This window comes from Alexandromys fortis, unplaced genomic scaffold (assembly GCF_014885135.2).
Source record: "Alexandromys fortis isolate MF-2015 unplaced genomic scaffold, M_Fortis_MF-2015_v1.1 scaffold_39, whole genome shotgun sequence".
Taxonomy (NCBI): domain Eukaryota; kingdom Metazoa; phylum Chordata; class Mammalia; order Rodentia; family Cricetidae; genus Alexandromys; species Alexandromys fortis.
In genome coordinates this window covers 9,187,887-9,212,779 of record NW_026067918.1, presented here as the reverse complement: position 1 = coordinate 9,212,779, position 24,893 = coordinate 9,187,887, and the positions used below count along the sequence as shown (strand labels likewise).

The 24,893-nt window shown below is 53.5% G+C and overlaps 1 protein-coding gene across 1 annotated transcript; it reads left to right on the top strand.

The window, feature by feature from the left end:
• The first annotated feature begins 2,026 nt into the window (after nucleotides 1-2,026).
• On the top strand, nucleotides 2,027-23,411 carry Qrich2 (glutamine rich 2). The gene is made up of 21 exons (XM_050140434.1): nucleotides 2,027-2,641; nucleotides 2,749-2,841; nucleotides 5,154-5,213; nucleotides 5,617-5,727; nucleotides 7,811-10,058; nucleotides 10,197-11,090; nucleotides 11,595-11,680; nucleotides 12,035-12,126; nucleotides 12,446-12,560; nucleotides 15,463-15,717; nucleotides 16,750-16,872; nucleotides 16,982-17,056; nucleotides 17,169-17,333; nucleotides 17,475-17,596; nucleotides 18,235-18,300; nucleotides 18,537-18,638; nucleotides 19,385-19,585; nucleotides 19,864-19,999; nucleotides 20,874-20,961; nucleotides 21,623-21,826; nucleotides 23,190-23,411. The coding sequence occupies exons 1-21, from the start codon at nucleotides 2,027-2,029 to the stop codon at nucleotides 23,387-23,389; spliced, it is 6,051 nt and encodes a 2,016-aa protein (XP_049996391.1). The 3' UTR covers nucleotides 23,390-23,411.
• Nucleotides 23,412-24,893: the final 1,482 nt, after the last annotated feature.

Here is a 24,893-nt window from a genome sequence, read left to right as displayed (position 1 = left end):
TGGCCCAGGTAACCCATCATTTCCAAATGCCTCTGCTAGAGTGTCCTCAAAACTCTGCATCCACAACACTTTCAAGGCTGCTGGCTGAGATGGTCCAACCTCATGGACTACTGCAGCTCAGGGCTCATTATTATCCCAGTTTTCTCAAGGGTCCACCAAAGATAGCACCCCCAGACAACAAGAAAAGCACCCAGATTCCCAAAATATTGGTTATAGATGTTTGTCATCATTTAAGGGGATTGGTTACAAGTTGTTATTGGTAAACAAAAGCTGAGAAAAGAAGATTAGATTCAGGGATCTTGTTCTAAAAAGAAAAATGGGGAGGGGGATACAGAAATAATAGGATAAAAGCATAGATTACGGAATCCACCTTAATCTAAAAAGCAACTACTAGTCTTAAATATTTTACACTGCTATGGATTTTTGTATATTGATACAAATTTTTTTTCAGGTTATTTTTGTTAGAGCGTACTGAATATATGTTCCGACTCATGTTTAAGACATGCAGCTCATTTAACAATTTAATATACATTTTTAGTCGTTGAAAATTACTGCAAACTGTTTAGGATAATAGAAAAATGCAAGTTAGTAGTGAATCGCCTATTAAAATCAAATCTGTAGTCATGTTAAGTATGTTTTCAAGGTCATACACTGATATATTTACATAGATAGACAGGTTGATAGATGATCTTCAAACACTTCAAAGACCTATAGAACTTGGCATTTAATATGTTTAATAACTTAAGGCTTTTCATGACAGTGAGACATGTCTGCTCCTAACAAGACCCATTTACTTCAAAAGAAGACAACAGATATCAAAGAAACTTTGCATGGAGTTTGCTTTCTTTACGGCAAAAGCTAATTATGTGGGCAAAGAAACTTCCCTTGCCTTAATTGCTGACAGTATACTGTCCATGATAAATATATATACAATTAGCCAGGTGGTGGTGGCGGCACATGCCTTTAATCCCCTTACTCTGGAGGCAGAGACAGGCAGAAAGATTTCTGTGAGTTCAAGGCCATCCTGGTCTACAGAGTGAGTTTCAGGACAGGCTTCCAAAGCTACAGAGAAACCCTATCTTGTAAAACAAAAGACAAAAAAAAAAATCACAAAAGTATGACAAAAAGGGAAATTAGATATGAAACTTTAGACTCACAAAGATAAAATAGATAACAATATTTTCTCTGAGCTTTGCCAAATACAAATGGACTGGATATTCTAACTGTAATTTCTACTTGATACCTGTTTTGTTGTATATAATTTAATTATGTTAAAGTTAAAACCTTCCTTTTTATTTAGACCAGAAAGGGGAAAATGCTGTCGGATACTGTTTTCTGATAGAAGACTTCAGCTGAGTTCTGTTTTGAGCTGAATGAGGGTAGGACAGCCTTGCCAGACTCTTGAGTGAACAAAATTATCTAGAAACGCCCCCAAAGAGATGAAAAGACCCCCCTTACCCCCCACACACCTGCCACGGGCACTATATCCCTTAGACCTGCCTACCTAGCTGCAAGTCGCCATGATACCCCTTAAATCATTGTGTGCCTGGTGGCCTACAAGAGCCACCAGGATCTATCTGGCTTTCTCTGTTGAGAGCCTGGAGTCTGGTGGACCCACAGAAAGACACCGCAGCCTCTCCTTCCAAACCGACTTGATGCTCTTGGCCCAGGCCCATTACCCCTTCGTTGGGAGCATTACTGAAAAACTGGAGGCACCTTGGGGTGTGGTCTAAGCCTCCACCGTGAGTATGGTCGCAGTGAGGGCTGGCCCCAGCGCACGTTCTTAGTTAGAATCTCTGCAGTCCCGCGCCTCAGCAACGCGGGGGCTGCAAACCGTGCGCCCTCGTTCCAAACGTCCACTGGCCGGAACGGAGGAGAGGAGCCTAGGGGTCCAGTTTGGAGGCCACAAAGCCACAAGCAGGGTCACCTGCTGAGAGCCCTGGTGGCCCCTTAGTTCTGCAAGGAGCAAGCCGAGCCCTGCTCGCCCTTCTTCCCTGGGGCTCCCCGCGGATCCCAACAGCACACAATGCCGCCCTTAGCAGCCAACAGGGTCACCCTCCGGGAGCTGGCCGACTTGGCGATTGGCACTCCAGAGGTGGGAGCGGTGAACTTCACGGCCCTGCATACCCTGATAGTGGCCATACTCAAGAGCCTCAACCTCCAACAGGTAGCGATTGACTTCCACAACCCGTCGGCGACTGAGCCTGGCCCCTCAGCTGAGTCGATCCGAGATGCCATCAGCACCCCACAAGTGCCAAGCAGCAAAGAGAAGCGCCGGAGTGTGACCAAACAGTCATCTCAGCAGACCCTGGAGAGCCAGATGAAGGACCTGGGCAGCCAGGTCCTGGACCTCAGCAAGCAGCTTAAGAATATGGACAACAAAGTGCAGGGCATTGCCACGCAAGTGGAACACATCTCCACAGGCACTGACCTCTTCCAGGAGCTCCCCAAGACGGAAGAGGAGACGGCTCTGCTGGCCCCACATATATCCCCACGTATATCCCCACAGACATCTCTGACAAAGCCCACAAAGATCTACGAATCCACGGAGATGGTGGACAAGTCTGAGCCCACAGTGGGGATGCCCCCCAAGACAGAACCAAAGCTCGTAAAGACTCAGGAAGATACCAGCCCAGCCAAGGTAGGTAGACTGACCCTGCGGAGCCTCTGTGCCTTCTGGCTACCCTGCAGTTCCTAAGCTGATAGAGGTGCTAGTCCCGGCTTCACACGGCTCCTACTCTCTCGCAGTCCTCGAGTGTGCTCCAAGACCTCATAGAAGAGGTGAAGGTTCTGAAAGAAGCCCACCAGAAGGCGCAGGAGTCACCTGAGCTGAATGTCCAGGTGAGGACATCCCAGGGGCCATACCCCACAAGTAGAGTGATCCTTTGACACAACTCTCCTTTTTTCTTTTCTTTCTTTTTTTCTTTCATTCTCTCTTTCTTTTTTTGTTATTGTATGTTTGTGATTTTTTTTTTTCTTTTCGAGACAGGATTTCATGGTGTCGCCCTGGCTTTCCTGGAACTAGCTCTTGCAGACCAGGCTGGCCTGAACTCCCAGAGATCCGCCTGCCTCTGCCTCCCGAGTGCTGGGATTAAAGGCGTGCGCCACCACCGCCCGGCTTTAATTTTACTTTTTGTGTATGAGTGTTTCGCTTGCAGGTGCGTGCACCCACAATGCATGCAGTGCCTGAGGAGTCCAGAAGAGAGCGTCAAATCCCTGGAACTGGAATTACCGATCTTGACCTTAGTCCTCTACACAAGAGCAGCCGGTGCTCTTACTTGCTGCACCACTCTGCAGCCCATCCCGTTTCCTAGGATCACTAATAACACATCAAGAGGGAGATAGTAGCCGGGCGGTGGTGGTGCACGCCTTTAATCCCAGCACTCGGGAGGCAGAGGCAGGTGGATCTCTGTGAGTTCGAGGCCAGCCTGGTCTACAAGAGCTAGTTCCAGGACAGGAACCAAAAAGCTACGGAGAAACCCTATCTTGAAAAATCAAAAAAAAAAAAAAAAAGAGGGAGACAGTGGTTGGGCAGTGGTGGCGCACGCCTTTAATCCCAGCACTCTGGAAGCAGACTGAACTCCAGGACAGGCTGCAAAGCTACACAGGCCACACAGAGAAACCGTGCCTTAAAAAAAAAAAAAAAAAAATCAAAATAATAAATAAATAACCTAGAGACTTGGTTCAGAGGTTAAAGCATAGGCAGCAAAGGAACGAGGAACGCACACACACACACACATACACACACGTGTGCACGCGCACACACATGTGTACACACACACACACACACAAAGGGGGTGGGAGTTGGGGGTTGGGTTGGGGGGAGAAAGTTGAGATTGAGTAGTACAGGCTCTCAGAAAAAGGAACCACCATCCCGAAGTGTCTTTATCATGTACAGCGGAACAAAGCAGCAGAGTTGTTACATACAGATAAATACGGACGTGGGTGTAGCCAGTGTTAGTTGGAGCGGTCTGTAGGGCAGCAGCCTTCAGCATGTAATTTTTTTTTGGTTGACCTGAACTCAGAGACCCACCTGCTAGGATTAAAGGCATGTACCACCACTGCCCGACTATTTGTTTTGTTTTATTTTGATTTGATTTTTTTGAGTCAGGGTTTCTCTGTATAGCTTTAGTGCCTGTCCTGGTAACTCACTCTGTGGACCAAGTTGGCCTCGAACTCACAGAGATCTGCCTGCCTCTGCTTCCTCAGTGCTAGGATTAAAGACACGCATCACCACCCAGTTCCCACTATTTTTCTTTTTTCTTTTATATTTTATTTATTTTATTATGTATACAATATTCTGTCTGTGTGTATGCCTGCAGGCCAGAAGAGGGCACCAGACCTCATTACAGATGGTTGTGAGCCACCATGTGGTTGCTGGGAATTGAACTCAGGACCTTTGGAAGAACAGGCAGTGCTCTTAACCTCTGAGCCATCTCTCCAGCCCCCCACTATTTTTCTGAAACAAGGTCTCCTTGTAGTCCAACTGGCCTTGAATTTAACTGTGTAGCCAAGGCTGGCTTTGACCTCCGGATCCTTTTAGCCACCTCCCAAGGACTGGGATAATAGGCACGCAGCACCATGCCCGGCCTTTTCTAGATTTTTGAGTTTGGAAGATCTGTTCAGAATCTAGTCTTAGATCCTGGCGGTCAGCACACGTCGTAAAGTACAACTGAAGTGTTGGTCACTTGCTGGGACCCTTGAGAGCTTTTCTCCTGCCCCGGCTCAGACTGGCGGGATGCTGAGGGACCTGGTATTTGATTCTGGAGAGTCAAGGTAGGCCCTGTGCTGCAGGGCTGGAAGCTTTGGCAGTGGGCAGTGTGAGGTAAAGCTAAGGCTAGCGGTCTCAGCCCCACATGAACACGGACTGGGCACACCGGGCACTATTGCTACTGCTGCCTCGGCAACCCACTTCCCTCCTTCCCACTGACAAGGAAAAGAATTGGGAACCTGGCTTTACCTCCCAGATAAAACTGGGCAGAAACCCGGCCCTTCACTGAGAGCCACACACACCTCGTTTCCTTCTCTGCTTTGTTCCGAGGCGCTGTGCATGTGTGTGTATGTGCATGTGTGAGCGTGTGCATGTGTGTACATGTGCACGTGGTGCAGACACGCAGGCTGAGTGACGGCCCATTCCCAAACTCTGCTTCCAGGAGCTCCTTCAGCGTGTCAATGAACTCGAGAAGGTAGTCAAAGACCGAGAAGAATACCTGGTAATATGGACAAGCCCTGGGGAAAGGGCCCCGAGTAGAGGGTTTCTCTTCAGTCTGGTTTCTCTCTAGAGATGGTCCCAACTCCCCTCCCCCACGCCAGTATCTATGTCCTTTCGGGATGAGGTTACAGGCACTCTGCCCCTAAGAGACACCATGTCTGGCTAGTGGGGAGAAGAGATGGCCTTGCCATCTCTGCTCAGGGCTCTATCCAGAGTCGATGGGAGACAAACCAACTGGCCGGTTCTGCCCTCCTGGCTGGTGGCTGAAAGCCAGTGAATCTTTCTGAGGCTGGGAATGGTGGTGGCACCCGCTCAAGCCTGTGGGTCAGCTCTGCAGGATGAATGTGTTATGTGTACTCATGTTCGCACATGTGTGTGTCCGTGTCTCGATCTGTTCCTGACAGGATCAGTTGAATCGGAGGCTGAATCTTGCTCCAGGTACTGAAGAACTCACCTTGGTCACCTGGGAGGAGCTGGAACAAGCAATCACTGATGGCTGGAAAGCTTCAAGAGGGGTAAACCCACAGGGGTCCTGGGCAGTGGCCTTGGGCGGGGTTCCAGAGAACACATCTTATAGTTACCACCGTTCCATATTCTGGTATTTGCATCTTCATGATTTATTCTGTACATTCTATGTTGCAGAGATCTAAAATAATTTTCCCAGGAAAATTGACCTGAGTGAACCGGATAAATTCCTGGGTTTGGGAAGCACACCTTCATGCTCTGTCTCCCTATTGCGATTGTATGTTGCCCCAGCTTAGAGTCCAACGGCAGCGTGGAGAGAGATTAAGCCTCCTCGCACCTAGACTGCATGCCAGTGCCCACACTGTCGAGCTCTGCCAGTGCACCGTGTAGAGGATGCTGCCCCTTCTCCTTTGCTTCTCTAGCTTTTCAGACTTCCTTTACAGCCCATCCTAAAAAGCATTCATTCCTTGACCCTTAGGACCAGGCTGATCAGAACCCCGGAGTGTGACCTAGCAAGAGGCCCCCCGATAATGTGTCTGTCCATCCTGAGCTGGTACACGTGATTGCCACACGCTTGGCAAGCCTAGTTATTTTCACATGACCTTTGTAGACAGGATTCGCTAGGCCACATGAAGAGTTCCAGGTCAGCCACGACTACATAATGAGACCCTGTCTCAAAATAGCTAAATCATAAAAATCTTAATTAAAAAAAAAAGGCTAAGAAGCCGGGTGGCAGTGGCGCACGCCTTTAATCCCAGCACTCGGGAGGCAGAGGCAGGCGGATCTCTGTGAGTTCGAGGCCAGCCTGGTCTACAAGAGCTAGTTCCAGGACAGGCTCCAAAGCTACACAGATAAACCCTGTCTCAACAAACAAAAATCATCAACAACAAAAGCCAAATTGGGTGGTGGTGGCACATGCTTTTAATCCCAGCACTCGGGAAATAGAAACAGGAGGATCTCTGTGAGTTCGAGGCCAGCCTGGCCTACAGAGTGAGTTCCAGGACAGCCAGGAATACAGAGAGAAACCCTGTCTAACAAAAACAAAACAAACAAAGCCTATGAAACACTGAGCTTTGGTGCCTCGCAGGCTAAAGGTCTAAAGGTAAAGCAAAAGACAAAAGTCTTAAAGCTACAGAGAAACCCTGTCTTGAAAAAAACAAAAACAAAAAAAAAGTCCACTTTTCAAGTCCCTGTTGAGAGCCAGGAAGAAGAGAAAAATCCAGGGTAGGCTGGGAAGAGTCAGTCAGTGAGCAAATGCCACTGTCCCGGCTCAAGTTTCGTTTTCCTTAGGCTGCCGCTCTGCCCATACATGAAGCATCCTCAGACAGGCGTGGGCCTCATCTGACACCCTTGACAAAAACAGCATCACCTTGTCTAGGACTCTGTTTCCCACAACTTCTGTCGCTGCTGTGGTCACTTTTCTCGGATTTCGCAGAATGTGTCTTTAGTCTCTGTGCTTAGCTAAATAGCCCCCAAGAACGTCGTTCCTAAAAACCTTCATTATTCCCTCTCAACGACAAGAGACTTTGCAGGTCTGATGAAGTTAAGGATCTTGAAGGAGAATCCCCTGGATCCTGCAGATAAGACGTTTTTACCACAAAGGTCTTTGTAAGAGGCAGGGAGACTGAGGAAGGAAAGTTGTAAATTCAAAGCCAACCTGGGGGTTGTCTTAAAAAGCCACGCCAGGGGCTGGGGCTGTAGCTTGGTTGGTGTTACTTGCTGAGCATACACAGAATGCTGGGGTCAGTCCTTGCACCACTGACAAACTGCGCATAATGGAGCACGGCTGTAATTTCAGCACTCCAGAGGTGGAGGCAGGAGGATGAGAAATTCAAGGCCAGCCTAGATGATTTATGGAGCCCCTGCCTCAAAATAAAGAGTAAAAACAAGGGACTCAGAATACGGCTCAGTGGTGGAGGACCTGCCTAATACTTCCACAGCCCAGGTTTAATGCCCAGCATCACACACTCGCACTCTCTCACACACAGACACACACACACACACACACACACACGCACGGGGCTGCTTTTCTGCAAGGGCCTTAAGTCATCCTAGCCAATACCCAAGATAGCCTTGCTTTCAGCTTCTCCAGTTTCTTAGCGACTGTAACCACTCTCCCTCCTCTTTCCCCAGAGCTCAGATTCATCGTCGGCAACGCTTGGCAAGCGTAAAATGACATTGTCAACATCAAGCGACCTTCCAAGTGGACTGTTTCCCAAGACCCCCGCTGATGGCCAGGCTCTGGGTTCCGCTGGTGGCCCAGAAATGATGCTAGCCAGCGGTGTGGAGCGCCCCCCTGAGAGGATCGTTAGCAGAGACCAGAGCAGAGCCAGAGATCTGCCCTCACGGGCCCGGGAGCCATCCCAGGTCACATCACAAGCAGATCGCCAGAGGATGAGAGAGTCTGCGGCTCCCACAGGCAAAAGAAGAGACGAACAACAGCCTGGCCCAACCCCAAAAGTCGTACCTCCAGTCAGAGACCAGCATGTTGGGGCACCCGCTAGTCAGGACCAAGTCTTGCCAAGTCCAGAGGAGCGTAGGATCGCACCATTTGGCATGGATCAACCTCCAGGGCTCTATCCTGGCCCTTATCCTCCAGCTGTGATGCCCCTCACTATACCTCAGCTGGGTGTATTACCACCAGAGATGGATGAGCAGGGATTGATGCCTCTCGCTATGGATGAGAGTGGTGTAATGCCACCGTCGGTACCTGACAGGGGTCAACAAAGACTGGAAAAAGCTAGTACAACTCAGCTTGCTACAGTTCCACTCAGCATGTATCAGCAAGCCGTGATCCTTCCTAGAACAGACCAACCTGGCATGGAACAGGCTATCACGTATGACAGTGGTGTGGTACCATGGGACACGAGTAGACAAGGGTTGATACCAGTTGGCATAAATCAGCATGGATTTGTAATATTAAGCACAAGTCAGCAAGGACTAATCGCCCCTGGTGTGGATCAGCAGGGATTGGTAATGCCTGGCATAGATCAGCGTGCATTCCCTCCATCTCTTCCAGATCAATATGGCTTGATGTCACCTGGTTTGATGCAAGTTAGTACAGATCGACAAGGCTTTGGACAGCCCAGCTTAGCAGCACCAGGCTTCGCACAACCTGATGTAGATCAGCGAGGCTTGGTGCAGCCCGGCGTCGACCAGCGTGGCTTGGTGCAGCCTGGTGTAGATCAGCGAGGCTTGGTGCAACCCGGTGTAGATCAGCGTGGTGTAGTACAGCCCATTGTCGATCAGCGTGGCTTGGTGCAGCCCGGTGTAGATCAGCGAGGCTTGGTGCAGCCCGGTGTAGATCAGCGTGGCTTGGTGCAGCCCAGTGTAGATCAGCGTGGTGTAGTACAGCCCATTGTCGATCAGCGTGGCTTGGTGCAGCCCGGTGTAGATCAGCGTGGCTTGGTGCAGCCCGGTGTAGACCCGCGTGTTTTGATGAAGACTGGAACAGATAGACGTAGTTCAGCACCTGTTGGGGCCGATCAGCGGAGTTCCGTGCGGGCTGAGGCAGAGAGGCGAAGTTCAGCACCTGTTGGGGCAGAACAGCGGAGCCCAGTGCAGCCTGAGGCAAGCTGGCAAGCTTCAGCACATCCTGGAACAGCTAGGCCGAGTTCAGTGCAGCCAGGGGCAGAGCAACGTGATTTGGTACAACCTAGTGCTGATTGGGATGGTTTGGTACAGCCCAGCACAGACCAACAGCTGGTACCTCCTGATACAGGCCAGCCTAGCTTGATTCAGCCTGGTGTATATCCACCTGATTTGACACAACTTGGCACAGGACAAGGTTTAGTGCAACCTGGCACAGGTCAGCCTGTTTGGGTTCAACCCAGCACAGATCAGCCTAGGTGGGTCCAGTCTGGTGCATTTCTGCCTGGTTTGGTACAACCTAGTGTAGAACAACATGGTTTGGCACAACTTGGAATGGGTCAGCAGGGATTGGTACAACCAGGTGCTTATGCCCCTGGGTTGATGCAACCTGGTATAATTCAGGATAGTTTGGTACAACCTTTTGTGCAGCCTGGTGCAGACTGGAGTTATGCGCAGCCTGGTGTAGATGGACTCGATATGGCACAACCAGGCGCAGTTCAGCGTGGCCTGGTGCAACCTGGGACATTCCCTGGTGGTTGGATGCAGCCTGATACATATTCACCTGGCTTGGTCCAACCTGGTATAGGTCAATATGGTTTGGTTCAGCCAAGTGTAGCACAACGTGGTGAAGATCAGCGTGGTTTGATGCAACCTGTCGTAGATCAACTCGATTGGATGCAACCTGGAATAGATCGCAGTAGTTCGGTACCACCTGGTGCAGAGGAGAGCAGCTTATCCCAACCTGGGATGGGTCAACAGGGTTTGACACAACCTGGCATGGATCAGTATGGTTTTATGGAACCTGGTGCAATTCGGCAGCCTGGAGCAGTTCAGCATGGCCTGGTGCAGCCTGGCTCACTACAGCCCAGGGTAGATCAGCCTGGTTTGTTGCAGCCCAGGGCAGCTGGGCTTGGTATGATGCAACCAGGAATAGTTCAGCCTGGTGCAGGCCTTCTTGGCTTGGTTCAGCCTGGTGTGGGCCCTCTTGGTTTGGTTCAGTCTGGTGTGGGCCCTCGTGGCTTGGTTCAGCCTGGTGTGGGCCCTCTTGGTTTGGTTCAGTCTGGTGTGGGCCCTCGTGGCTTGGTTCAGCCTGGGGCGGGCCCTCGTGGCTTGGTTCAGCCTGGGGCGGGCCCTCGTGGCTTGGTTCAGCCTGGTGTGGGCCCTCGTGGCTTGGTTCAACCTGGTACAGGCCCTCTTGGTTTGGTTCAGCCTGGTGTTCACATGCCTAGCTTGGCTCCACTTGGTGCATACCCTCCTGGTGCTCCTCATCCACGTGGTTTGAGACAACCCGTTTCAAGTCAACCAGGCTTCATAGCACCAAGCATAGAGATCCGTGGCTTTCCACCAGATCTATATCTAACTCCTGAACAAGCCAGGCAAGATAAATTTCCTGTCACGGACCGTCAGGGCCCAGATCATCAAGGCCCGAGAATCCAGTATGACCAAACACAGGCTGTCCTGGGTTACCCTAGCCGAGGACACATGGTTGATGTGTCTAGCCAGGCCTCTTGGGATCCGAGCAGGAAACATGCCTTTGTTCAATTTGAATTGGCGACCCCAGACCAAGACACCACTGACTCCAGCACTCGCGTGTCCTTGAGCTACCCCCAGCAAGTCTCCTCAGGCAGTGAGGTCCACAGCGAGCGGCAGGAGTCGCTGGAAAAATTGGCCCCAAGTTTCCCCATGGCGGTGGAAACATTCCGCCTGATGGGCGAGCTTATTAGCCTTTATATGGAACTGAAGGAGCACATGAAGGATTTGGATGAGCAACTCTCTGGCCAGTCGGACTTGGATAAAGTCCAGTACCTCCTCTCCATGATGGGTGAGTGTCACCGCCTGTGGACGGAAAGCAGCCTTGGCCTTCCTCCTGGGTGTCACCCTATCCCCACCCCCACAAGCAGAGCACGCTCCTGCCCAGATGTGACTCCTCTCACACCCACAGCCGCTGGGGAGGCCTGAGGAACAGACAGGAAGGTGTGAAACTAAGGCAAGGTGGGGGAGGGGAGGGACTGGCCATGTGCCTCACTGGAGGCCAGAGCCTGGAGGTGAGCAGCAAGCGAGAGAGTTCTAGAACGAAGCTTAATGTTTGCTCACTCACACAGTGGTAGATGAGAATGACGGGGGGGGGGGGGGCAGCGGGTGAGACTCTGGGCACATACCGGTCCTCCCCGCTTCCCCTGCCTCCTTGCTCAGTCACCAGAGAAGCAGGACCAAGTCATCTTTCCGCTTAACCTCTGGGGTCAGTTCCTCACCAAGGGAAGGGACTGGAAACAGGCGGGGAGACCAATGGGAACCACACCCTGATGGCAGTCTCCGTATCCCACAGTCAAAAAGACCATACCTCAGGACCTGCAGGAGCAGATGAAGAGCCTAAAGACCTTGACCAAGGAAGTGCGGAAGGACAAGGACAGAGTGCGTAAGGGAGGGTCAGCCTCCTTAGAGTCCTGAGGTGAATCAGAGACTGGGTGGTTTCTGCTAGGCTGGATGCCCACAGGCCCTCCCCCTACGCTGGGGTCTCAGCGGATCCTTATCACCCAGTCATATAGAAAACACAACCCCACCTCAGCCGTGAAGATGGGTACGCAGAGCCTTTAAAATACAGGGGGCCCTGGACACGCATTTGCTCCTCATGTCACATCTAGAGAGAGAGGCCACTGTCAGAGCTTCAGCCGTGAGATGGCAGAGGGCTGGATCTCTCGAGGGCCGCCTTTGGCAGCAGACACTCGGGTCCGCCTGACAGCTGGCCTCCCTGCTTTCTATTTGCAGCTGGAGAAGATACAGAGGCTGATAGAGGGCGACAGCTCTTCAGGGAAGGAAATGAAGCCCAGTCAGCTGACTTTGCAGCTGGGCATCCTCAGGTGACACCCTCTCTCCGCTGGCACCCTGGCTGTCGTCATGGTTAAAGCCCAGGCGGTGGAGGTGGCCTTCTGCCTCCCCCGTGTAGTGACCAGTGTCTCTCGCCTGGATTGTACCAACTCTTCAGGTTACCCTAGTCTGTTCGAGGCCTGGCAGACATCAGCACCAGGACCTGGAGGAGCCCAGAGATGCTATGTCTCCACCACAGGACCCCATTTGGGACTCTTAAACAGGGGTTCCAGATGTTCTCGTCCTGCTGTGTCCCCGACAGCCAGGCCTCTGCATGACTGAGCCCGGAACCGCTGTCCTTTGACATTGCAGGGTCACGGTCTCCGATATCGAGAAGGAGCTGTCTGAGCTGAGGGAGAGCCAAGAGCGAGGCAAGGCTGCCATGGAGAATTCAGTCTCTGAAGCCTCCCTCTACCTACAGGATCAGGTGAGCGGTCCGTGGTCAAGGCCCCAGGGCCTCCACCCCCACCCCCAGAGTTCGAGGCAGAGAGCAGTCCTCCCCCAGTGGAGACCAGTTCCGAGTTACTTTTCTGTTGCTGTGGTAAAATGCCATGACCAAAAGCAGCTTAGAGAAGGGTAGAGTTTGCCATGACGAGGAAAGTATGGCGGCCAGAACAGGCAGCTAGCAGATTCTGTTTGCGTCTGCACGAAGGGAGCAACAGCTGTGGAAACAAGGGTTCGGTTCAGACCTCTGGGGGATGCTTCCTAGCCAAAGCATTGCAGGATGGGAGGGGTTATGGGCTGGGGACAAGGGCATCAGTGTAGGAGTGTAGGAGCTGAGATAGGTTCCTTCACTGCCTCTTTCCTTTTGTGTATTTCTTGTAATTCACCTGTCATAAAATACATCTTTTAGGGGTATTTTATTATTTTTGATCATTTTCTTCCTGCTTTTTGTGATAATATAATTACATCACCTCCTCCTTCCCATTCCTTCCTTCAAGTCCTTCCATAAGCCCTCCCTTATTCTCTTTCAAATTGATGGCCTCTTTTTCTTCCATTGCTGTTGGTGGTCGGTGTGTGCATGCGTGTGCGGTATGTGTGTGTGTGTGTTCATAAATATAAAAGTACAGGGGTCTGAAGAGATGGTTCAGAGGTTAAGAGCACTGCCTGCTCTTCCAGAGGATCTGGGTTCAATTCCCAGAATTCACATGGCAGCCCACAACTGTCTGTACCTCCAGTTTCAGGGGACCTGACACCCTCACACAGCTATACATGCAGGCAAAACACCAATACATATAAAATAAGAATATATAAATCATTAAAAACAAAAAGTACAACCATCTCGGGCTGGAGAGATCGCACAAGGGTTAAGAGCGCTGGCTGCTCTTCCAGAGGACCGAGGTTCAATTCCCAGTCTCCACATGGCAGCTCACAGCTGTAACTCCAGTTCCTGGGTAGCCAGCATCTTCCTAGAGGCAAAACACCAAGGCACATAAATAAAAAGTACAGCCTGCTTAGTTCATATGTCACTTATATGTATGTTTTCGGGGCTATGTTACCATTTGGTATTGGTGTAGTTTCCCTGGAGGAGACGCTGTCTTCTGCTCAGTTTTTTTCGTTTTGTTTTGTTTTGTCTAAGACTGAGGCCCCAAGAGCTCTTCTTTTCTGCACAAGCTTGTCTCTTGGTGACTCATGTGCCACGGGTGTGTGGAGGGAGTGCTGCTCAGGGGGCAGAGGCGTCAGGTTCCTGGAGCTGGAGCTCGAGCTCAGGGGACTCAGATACCTGCTGTGGGTGCTGTGGGTGTAAACTCAGGCTCTCCGGACAAGTCACACAGTCACACGTGCTCTCTGTCACTGAGCCATCTCTCCTGCCCTTCATTCTATTTTTCATCTTTATAAATTGATTTTTATTTATATTCTGGTTCTTTTGTCCTTGCGTGTCCACACGCATACCATCCCCTCAGAGTACAGAAACAGAGGGCCTGGGTTCTGCACCCTCATAATGGCTCACAACCATCTGTAAGGGCAGGAAGAGGCTCAAAGAGTCAAGGGACTCCTGCCAGCCCCAAGTTCACATTGACTCCATAGAGAGCTACCCTACCCAACCCCCACCTCCTCTGCAGTGTTTTTGTTTGCTTTGCTTTTGTTTTCTCTCTGCAATGCTGGGAGGGAACCCGGGCTCCCGGACAAGCCCTCCATACCTGGGCTCCCGGTAGCCCAGCATCCTTTCCAGAAAGTTTCACCTTCCATGCCTCCTGCACTGCCAGGCTCTGGCTACCTGGCCTTCCTGCCTTTCTCCTAACACACTTAAGCTGTTCTTTCTGGCATGTTGCTGGTCCTCATTTCCCAGGAATTCGCTTTTTGTTCTCGAAGGCTCCACTGAGACAGCCAACTTTCCTGAGGACTGACCCAGAGAACCGGGTGCCTTTTTTTTCTCCTAGCAGCCTTCAGCCACGCTGGCCTTCGTTCAGGACCCTTTCTTAGGAAGCTGATGACTGTGTGACCCCAGAACAAAAGGGCAATGCGTTGCATGTGGGCCTGCAGGAGCAAACCCCAGTCCCAGGCAGCCTGAGGCAGGCAGCTCGCCCTGACCTCCCGGGCCTGGCTCGTATGTGTACCTTTCTTCTCGTCCATCCTGGCTGTGCATACCTTCCTCCATTCTGTCGCCTAGCAACACGTGTGTCTCTCACCCTCTCAAATATCTTCCCTAAGCTCCGGCACCATCTGTTTGGTGTCACTGCCCAACAAGAGGGGATGGTGTCCCTTCGTGGAGCCGGGCAGCATCCTTAGCCGGCCTAGGTTGGTTGCTCTTGAATCGAGCTGGCCACCCAGGACCAACCATTGGTGGTAACACACTAAGACCCTGGGAAGAAAGGCAAGGCGAAGGGCCAGGCTGAGCAGCTCTCCCTGGAAGGAGCTTGTGCCTTCAGACCCCAAGAGATCCCTAGCTGTATTTGTGCTTCTCACATTGGCTTATCCTTAAGAGTTTCCATCCTGGCTGAGAGAAGAGACTGCATGTGTAAAAAGCCCGCTGTCCGCACCCCCAGTGCTGAAAGAGCATTGCATCACGGGAGACCATCCTTTTAGAATTTAGCTACAGAAGCTGCGTCCTCACGCTGGACCCCCAGACTGGCTAGAGGGATCTCCCCACACAGGTGCTTCCTTTGTCATTAATGCTGCCCACTGGCCAAAAAAAAAAAGTGTTTGAAAACTGTTTGATGGGGGAGAGTTCAACTGTCTGCTGTGTGCCTGCGGTATCCTCTGTGAGGTGCTGAGGAGGCAGTAACTGTCCTGTGTCAAAGCGGGGCAGAGGCTGAATGTGCAGCGGCAGTGGTGAGATGTGACTTTGGCCGACCTTTCCGCCCCCTTCATGTCTGCCTTGCGTCTAGCTGGACAAGCTCAGGACCATCATTGAGAGCATGCTGAGCTCCTCCTCCACGCTGCTGTCCCTGAGCATAACCCCGCACAAGTCCACCAGCACCCTGGTGCCCGGCCAGATCGACCCTGAGGCCACCTGCCCAGCCTGCAGTCTGGATGTGGGCCACCAAGTCAGCCTGCTGGTCCAGCGCTATGAGCAGCTGCAGGACATGGTCAGCAGCCTGGCTGCCTCGAGGCCCTCCAAGAAGGCCAAGCTGCAGAGCCAGGTGAGTCTTTGCTCGGCTCCTTCACAGGCTGGCTGCAGGTGGCCCCCTGGAGTGGGCCCACAGAAGCCGCGTGGGTCAGGCTCCCACGCTGGCACCCACCCGTTAGCCAGATCCCACATAAGGCTGGTTCTTACCCAGCTCGCCGTGAAGACAGCAGCAGAGCTGGCTTTGAAGAGAGCAGAATACAGGGAGGGTGGTGGACCAAGGCTGAAACAGTGCCCGCTATGGAACACAGGGGCACTGGCACAGCTCCAGGACACAGCTTCCCTCACTTGCCAGCGTTTCCAGAACTTTCTAGACGTCCCCAGGAGGGAAAGCTTGCGGCTGGGGTAGGGGTCACCACCAGATCCTGGTTTCTGCTCTTGGACTCAGGGTTTCAGATGGAGCCCAGATGGTTGCCCACACCTCACCTCTCAGGGACCGTGGGGCAACGTAGCACATCTCTAATAAGCCTCAGTCACCTCTCTGAGGACTCCAAAGGCCACCGATGCCAGTCCATCAACATGTGGGGGACGGGTGACGACATCCAGTTGAGGGACAGAACTGTCAGTGAATGCCACTTGGGGAAGCCAGAATGACTTTGAAGTGAGCATATGTGTTGGGTGATGGTTTTGTTTTTAGCATTTATGAGTTTATTACACACACACACACACACACACACACGCACGCATGCATACACGCATGCATATCACGGCATACTTGCAGAAGTCAGGACGACTTGCATGAGTCAGTTCTTTCTGTCCACCATGTAGTTCCTCGGGGTTGAAGTCAGGTCACCAGGCTTAGCAACAATGATTTTACGTGTGGGGCCACCTCCCGAGCTTTGTCCTTCTCTGTTAAGCCTCACTGCGCAGCCCAGACTGTACTTGAACTTCCGGTCACTCCGCTTCCTGAGTGTTGGGACGACAAGCCGGCATGACCACACCCGACTTTTGCTTGTAGTTCTAAAAGGCAGCCTCCTGCTTATAGGGGCTAAAGGGGGACTGCTTACGGCCCAGCAGCCTCCCAAGAGCCTCCCTGTCACCGCTGCAGGACGAGGAGCTGCTGGGTCACGTGCAGAGCGCCATCCTGCAAGTCCAGGGCGACTGCGAGAAGCTCAACATCACTACCAGCAACCTCATTGAGGACCATCGGCAGAAGCAGAAAGACATTGAAGTGAGCAGGCCCAGGGCACCTGGGGTGGAGCCGAGGCTCATCCCATCCTGCCCACCCCCGCCACTCAGCATCGCTGACTCTGCCTTTCCTCTGTCCTGTGGGTCCCCAGGTGCTGTACCAGGGTCTAGAGAGGCTGGAGAAGGAAAAAGCTGACCGAGATCACCTGGAGATGGAGATCGATGTAGTGAGCGTCTCACCCCGGGAGCCTTCCTGTCTCCTCCCCCGCCAGCGCAGGAGGATGGGATGGGGCAGACTCCGGGAGGAACACTCACGCCCCCCGCGCCGATCTCTGGCAGAAAGCAGACAAGAGCGCCCTGGCGTCCAAAGTGAGCCGGATCCAATTTGACGCCACCACCGAGCAGCTGAACCACATGATGCAGGAACTGGTGGCCAAGATGAGCGGACAGGAGCAGGACTGGCAGAAACTTCTGGACAAGCTCCTGGCGGAGATGGACAGCAAGGTGAGGGCGGGAGGAGGCGCAGGGCGGGCTGGGCTGCTCTCCACGCAAGGTCCTGCTGTCAGACACGCCCACTTTCTCCAAGGCTAGATCCCTTCCCCCATCTACCTGCTGCCTTAAACTCACACGGTGCCCATCTCCCAGCTGGACCGCCTGGAGCTGGACCCACTGAAGCAGATGCTGGAGGACCGCTGGAAATCGCTGCGGCAGCAGCTCAAAGAGCGCTCTCCACTCTACCAGGCAGACGAGGCAGCTGCCATGCGCAGGTGAGTTTCAGGAAGACTGGGGAACCTACAGGTGGCACGCTGGGCAGCCCCAGAGGGCCTTTTCTTCCCAGGACTGTCAATCAGGCGGAGGGACTGCATTTTAGAGTTGAATAACTAAGCAGGGCGTGGTGGCCTTTAATCTCGGTACTGAGATGCACGGGCAAGGGGATCTCTGCGAGTCTGAGGCCAGCCTGGTCTACATGCAACCTGAGTTCCAGGACAGCCAGGGCTACTACACAGAGAAACCCTGTCTTGAAACCCCATCCCCTCAAAAAGTTGGTCGTATCCTTCAGATCATGGTGGAGAGAGGCAGTAGGAGGTGCAAGGTTCTTGGTGTTGAGTTGTGCTTGCTACCCTGAGGCGTGAAGATGGCTAAGACGACCCTTGGGAACCAGAGCCTGGAAATCCCACTTGTGACCACCAGGGGGCACCAGAGGCATACAGAATGCTACAGAAGGCACTGAGTTGGACAGCTGATTCAGGAAGTGTGCCTGGAAGGGATGGTTAGGGCCAGGTGAATGCCCAGGAAGTAGAGCAGGATCTGCCACCTCGTGGACTGAGCTGCCAGGCAGGCCCATCCTACGGGGGAGCCAAACTCTCTGGAGCTCACCTGCTGTGCTGTATCCCATTCCTGACAGGCAGCTCTTGGCTCATTTCCACTGCCTGTCCTGCGACCGTCCCCTGGAGACATCGGTGACTGGACAGTGAGTGTTCACACCTCACCCACAGCATCTGGTGGTAGGGAAAAGACAGCACAACCGGGGGTGTGTCTCCCCGTCCCCATCACCTCACCTCCTGTCCTGGGTCCCCTTCTGTCCCTGGTCCTTCCTAGGGGCCCACGCTGAGCCATTAGGAATGTTCTTTAGAACATGGCAGTGGGTGGCTAGCGCTACCGAGTGGTGGGATTTCTCATGCCCTCCCCTGCTTCTGTCCTGCCCAGAGTCCTCTCTATGACCCCTGTAGTTCCCAGCATGCCCGGGCACCGTTCTATCCGGCCTTATACTGTGTTTGAGCTAGAGCAGGTCCGACAGCAGAGCCGCAAGTATGGGACAGTGGGATCCTGGGTAGGGCAGGGGTGGGGTGGGAGGGGGACTGACTGAGATGGCTCCAGAGGGCACCCTGGGAGGGCTGCTGAGAGTCTCTGCTCAGGATTGGGATGGGGGCGGGCACTAGATTAACTGTGTTGGTTTTGTATGTAAAGTTTTTGTTACATTTTAAGTATTTGTTTTGTGGGGGAAGAGGGCTTTTGAACCTAGGGAAAAACCTTCTGCCAGTCTGGTCCCTCCAGTGACACCTCAGCCCTCAGTCAAGGGCCCATCCATGGTGTGGGTCCCTAGACCAGTTGACACAGGGTCCTGCGGAACAGGGTCCTGGAGCCAAAGGAAGCGTGAAGACAAGGTCCAGGAGAAAAACCTCCGGAGCTCTGTCCAGCCCTGTGACCTGTTTCCCTCTGCCCCGTCTCACAGCCTAAGGCTGGGGGGCAGCTTTTCTCGGGGTGATCTGTCCCAGATGGACCAGAGTGTGGGGCGCCTGCGCAGTATGCACTCCAAGGCGCTGATGGACGTCGAGACCCTGGGTTGACCTCTTTCCTGCCTTCCCCCCCACCCCCCCACCCCGCGTCTCACAGCCTGAAGCTGGGCGGCAGCTTCTTTCGGGGCGATCTGTCCCAGATGGAGCGGAGTGTGGGGCGCCTGCGCAGTATGCACTCCAAGGCGCTGATGGACGTCGAGACCCTGGGTTGACCTCTTTCCTGCCTTCCCCCCCACCCCCCCACCCCGCGTCTCACAGCCTGAAGCTGGGCGGCAGCTTCTTTCGGGGCGATCTGTCCCAGATGGAGCGGAGTGTGGGGCGCCTGCGCAGCATGCACTCCAAGATGCTGATGGACATCGAGAAGGTGCAGATCCACTTCGGAGGCTCCGTGAAGGCCAGCAGCCAGATGATCCGAGAGCTGATGCACGCTCAATGCCTCAGCCACCCGTGCTACAAACGGTAAGAGCACAAGAGTCCCGGGGACACCCAGGTCCCTGAGGACCAAGCTTGGCCCCGGGGGTAAGAGCAAAGGCCTCACCCCATCGCTAGGGATGGGGGGTGGGGTGGGGAATGAAGGGTGAGAGTGTGTGTGTGAGAGAGTGCCCGTGTGAGAGTGTGTGTGCGTCAGAGTGGCACGTATGCGTGGTGTGTGGTGTGTACAGCCTCAGGCTTATACACCAGCCTGTCGCCGGTAACACTTCTGGTGACTCAAAGCGACTCCCGTGTCTGCATCCTAGGGGGGTAGATACGGCAGACTATACCTACTCCACGGTGCCCCGGCGCTGTGGGGGCAGCCACACCCTCACCTACCCTTACCGCCGAAACCGCCCTCAGCACCTGTCTCCGCTGGAGGAGATCCAGATTGCCATGAAGGTCTGATGGGCCGTGGGGAGGATAACCCTGCTAGGCCCCTTCTGGAAAGCCACCCAAAGCCCCATCACTTGGCCCTCTGCCCTGAGCCCCCTCTACCTTCCTTCTCTTCCTCCCTGTCCTAGGGGTTGCTAGGCAAGCATCTCCCCAGTTTCTGTTTACTTTAAAAAAAAAAAAAGATTTATTCATTTTTATTTTATGTGTATGTATGTCGGTGTGAGAATGCCCTGGAATGGGAGTTACAGACAGTTGTGGGCTGTCATGTGGGTGCTGGGAATTAAACCCAGGTCCTCTGAAAGAGCAGCTAGTGCTCTTAACCGCTGAGCCATCTCTACACACACACACACACACACACACACACACACACACACACCCGCCACCTCTTATTTTTGAGACATGGTCTTCTCACAAAGGTGCTCAGGCAGGCCTTGAACTCAGGATCCTTCCGCCTCAGCCTCCCAAAGTAGCTGGGATGTACAGTCCTCGCCCAGTTCAAGCCCCGGGCTCTCTGATGAGTAGAATCCGTCCTTCCTCCCACCCGACTCCCAGACACCACACTACTGCCTTCTGCCACAGGCCTTGGAACACCACTCTCCCTCCCTCCAGCTTGCACTCAGCCCAGACTCCACACAGGGGTCTTGCTTTTTATCGTCCTGGCTGAGCTGGGCTGGTACTAGCTTTATCTCTGAGACTGGCCTTCAAGTCAGTGGGATGCCTGCTGCCTCAGTCTCCCCAAAGCCAGGGCTACAGGCAGGTGCCCCCCTCCTCCACTCCCAGGGAGGGCCCTGAGCATGGCTTGCTGATGGTGTCTATACTCTAAGCCTCCGTGGAGACTCAGAATGTTACAATGATAACGGGCACGCATCTCTCTCCGTAGCATGATGAGGTTGATATCTTGGGCCTTGATGGACACATCTACAAGGGACGAATGGATACCAGGTTGCCAGGCATCCTAGGGAAAGACGGTGAGCTTCCAGACAGCCTTGACTTCCTTCTGGGTTCTTGCTTGGGTTCCAAAGGACATTTGTCTCTCTTGGTACAAGCGTGTCTGGACCATTGGGCCCCAAGCATTTTCTTTCTCCTCCCCAGAGCCAGGTGGCTGTTTCCCGGTGGAAGGCAGCAGCCAGACCCAGCCAATTGCCCAGCAGAGGCTCTATCTTTTCTCCCTGGCCTTCATCCTCACTCACACCCCCACCTCGGAGCTTTCCTACCTCCGACTCAGTTCCCTTGTCAATGCGGTCCAGCCCTAACTGACTTTCCAAAACTCAACAAAGGGCCGTTATCTGATTCCAACACCAAGCCTCCTGAAAGCCCACTTCCAGTTCATAACGGACCATTTCCCATCATGCCTTGAGCCCTCCCTGTTGTCTGCTTCCTGAACCGGGAGCCTGGGCCAGAACTCTCAGTCCCTACACAAGGCTGATGTGTACAAGTCCTCAGAGAATCTGGGCGATGGGTGCATGGAGGGACAGACAGACAGGCAGGTAGATAGGCAGATGAACCGAGTGTTTCTAAGGGGCGTAGCCACAAATTCAGGCTGTAAAAGATCCCACCCTGGCTGGCTCCTCATCGCCATGGGTCCCCACAGCTCTGTGTTGACCTGCCTCCTGTCCTTCCCTGCCCCAGGAATGTCAAAGCACAAGTCCAAGCAGCTGCAGCAGCTCCAGCAGTTACAACAGCTGCATCAGCTGCAGCAGATGCAGCAGCTTCAGCAGGCTCAGCAGGCCCAGCATGCCCGGCCCCACGTGCACAGACAGCCTTCCCTGGGCAACGGCGGCCTGCCACCCTCTCGGCCTCAGAGTGCACAGATGCTGGCTGACAGCAATTCAGGTAGCTTCCTTCTGGAAGCCTGAACGCTACCCCCAGGCCTTTCCTTCCCTCCGGACAGCCTTCTCTTCCAGCCCAGGCTGGGCACGGGAGGGAGAATGGAGAGAACTCAGGTGCTGAATGTTTGGTGTGTGCCAGGTCTGTGAGGTGAACACCGCTTCTGTCCTTCTCCACACAAGAGGACCTAGGGACAGATGCATGCCGTTCTCTGGCTCCAGGCACACAAATGTTCTAAGAGCCAGGCTGTGGGCCCAGGACACAACCACCCCCTCCAACCTCCGCCACTCTGACCCTATCCTATAGGTGTCCTCTAGTCTGGAAAGCCCCCAGAGTCCCTGGTCTCCTCTGAGAAGCTAGACCAGAGAGAAGGCCAAGGGGCTAGGGGCCTCTGGGTCCTACCACACAAGGCCTGTGGTCCTCGCTGGAAGGTGAGGCTAGGGCCTACACCACCAGGTGACGAAGCCAATCTCTCCCCACATCTGTCGTGGGTGTGTGTGTGTGCAGGACCAGCACCCCTAAGAGGCAGGGCGGCTTGCTACCAGTCTGCACACACAGTGTCTTGCGAGGGCTTACAGGAGACCCAAGGATCTCGACACTCGTTCACCGTCCCCGCACCCCAGTTAAGACCTTTGAGCTCTCTGTACCATACCTCCATCCCTGCGCCCATGAGAGCCTGTAGCAGAGATGGGAGGGTAAACTATAAAGGTGGGCACGGCGGCCATGGTACCCCACCGTCACTAAGGGCTTCTCGCTGGCCAGGCTGGTCAGGTGGTTTTGTCTATGAGCCGGTTTTAATTCACACACCTACACTAAAAGATAGAAGCCAACATTAGCCCAGGAACAACTAGGGAAACAGTGTGTGTGTGGGGGGGGCACTGAGAAGGGGAACAGGAAGTGGCCAAGCTGGGATTCAAGGGCTGGCACTGGTAACTAATGAGAATAGGCCACGACAGCGTGTTTCTGTGACTTTCTCCTGGGTCCCTGGCTTTCTTATCTCAGGCGCTTTCTACTTAGAAATACTTAGCATTTAGAAGTTGGAGACTCTGAGTGATGTGGAAAAATTTCTGGTCCTGTCTGAGTGTTGCCTCTCAAAGAACAGGAGGTGTCATCAAAGAGGCTGTTTCTTCCTGGGAAGAAAGGCCGTCCTCCTGCAGGGGGACGTTATTACTAAGGGCTCCCCTCCAAGGATCCTGGAAGGGACTTAAGCATTTACTCAGAAACACCCATGAATGCTTGCACTGTGAGGCCCAGCCCAGCAGCCTGGCTAATGTGGTTCACAATTTGCTTAGGCCTTGGGCAAGCTAGAGGGGACCTTGGTGGGCATGGGGGATCAGGCAGAGCAAGCTGAGCCCCTCCTGTCTTTCAGTTCCTTCAGGGCAAAAGAAAGACAGACCCATCTCCTCTGAGGGGCGTCTCTCCCAGCCGAATGTGGCCCACGCATCCATCCCCACAGAGATGGCAGGTCTGCAGGGCAGCCCATCTGGTCTGAATGTCCACATGGATGTGCCTCCTAGGGAGGGGATGGAGGAGCCCACCCGAGGCCCGAGGTCCACCACTGCTCACTAAATAGAGACAGAAATAAAAGTTTTGAAAAAAAGAGTCTGAGTGCCAGGAGACTTCTCTGCTGTCTTGCTTCAAGGAGGATGGAGTGAGCAGGAGGCAGGTACCCGCTGCTGGCCAAGCAGCTGGGCTTCGGGGCCTTCCCCCATCTGAAGAGCAGACTGTTCCCTGGACAGCAAGTCCAGTTTATGGTCAGAGAGAGCTAGAACTCCAGCTCCAGTGAGTTGTTCTAAGGATACAGGAGCTCAGAAAGGGCAGAATGTTGTACCCAGGGCAGGGAGGATAGCTGGAGCAAGATGCCCGACCTGGTTCTGGGAACCAGGGGACAGGCTGGGCGTCTGGAGGACCAGCCCCAGGCGTTCTGAGTAGGCTGGGACCCATGCTGTTTGCGCACTAGCTCTACTTGGAGGTGAGGTGTATCTGCTGCCTGCTCCCTGGCTGCTGCCTCAGGGCAGCTCCTGGCTCCACACACAGCTTGCAGCCAGAAGAACAAACCCACACTGCTGGGCAGATTTCCATCAGCCATGTTCCACAGCCCTTCTGGATGAGTTGTTGCAGATGTAGCTTGAAAGGCAACCCTGTGGAGGGGCTCAGTGCCCGGCTGTCTGGAGAGCAAGGGGGTGAGCAGCAGAACTCTTAACTGTATGAGGCCGAGGGTTCTGTTGCCCATGGCCACTCAGCCCAGTGTGCTCACCTGCGTTCACCACTGTCCAGGATTCCCGAGGCTCAGGGTCTGGACAGATCAGAGCTCCCGGCACCGCTGCCAGCCAGCTCAATCTTGAGCTGGGGCCTCCAGACAGTTCCTAGGTGCCCCCCACCCAAAAAAAAAAAAAAAAAAAAAAAAAAGACTGGTCCATCTTGAGTTCAAGAAACCCTGAATCGTCAAAGCAATTTCTGGGGGAGTGTGGAGGGACACCCCTATAACCCTACCCCTCTAAGCATCTCAAGGCAGGAGGGGCCAGAGCTCAAGGCTACATGGCAAAACCGGTCTCAAAACGAAGCGGTTTCTATTCCCACCTCAGAATGAGGTGTGCGGAGTGGAAGATGGGGCACCCCCACGGCAGTTTGCATCACTCCCTCTCACATGGGAAAGCATCTGGGGCAAGATGTTCACTTTGAGGTGTGAGAAGAGGGGGCGACAACAGTCACACAGGAAAAAGTGTGGTAGGAAACGGCCAAGAAACGGGTTTCTCACTGCTGGTACCGACAGGCTTGGCCAGGGGCGTCATGAGACGGAGGCTGCCCCGGGAGTGCCCTCCCTTCTCTGCATCTTTCCGGGATCCTGCTTGTGACTGGGTGGAAAGAGCGGCTTGGCCAACGAATCCCGTGGGCACCCCTGAAGCAAGGGGCAGAGCCAGCCCCACCCCCTCGGCTCCTGTTTCTCTCACATTGGTCCCTCTCTGGCAGTGAAATGTCAGAAGGTCGGCTCAGTTTCCCTGGTCTAGAAGCCAAATTCACAAGCCTCACAGGGACACTGCACAAGCATGCCCATGACTTGTCTACAGCCATG

What these genes read in the sequence shown, in the direction of transcription:
- Qrich2 (XM_050140434.1), top strand. Translation starts at nt 2,027, where the DNA reads ATGCCGCCCTTAGCAGCCAACAGGGTCACCCTCCGGGAGCTGGCCGAC. An exon ending in AAGATACCAGCCCAGCCAAG is followed by an intron (nt 2,642 to 2,748) that starts GTAGGTAGACTG and finishes ACTCTCTCGCAG; the next exon opens with TCCTCGAGTGTGCTCCAAGA. An exon ending in TTGCAGCTGGGCATCCTCAG is followed by an intron (nt 12,127 to 12,445) that starts GTGACACCCTCT and finishes TTGACATTGCAG; the next exon opens with GGTCACGGTCTCCGATATCG.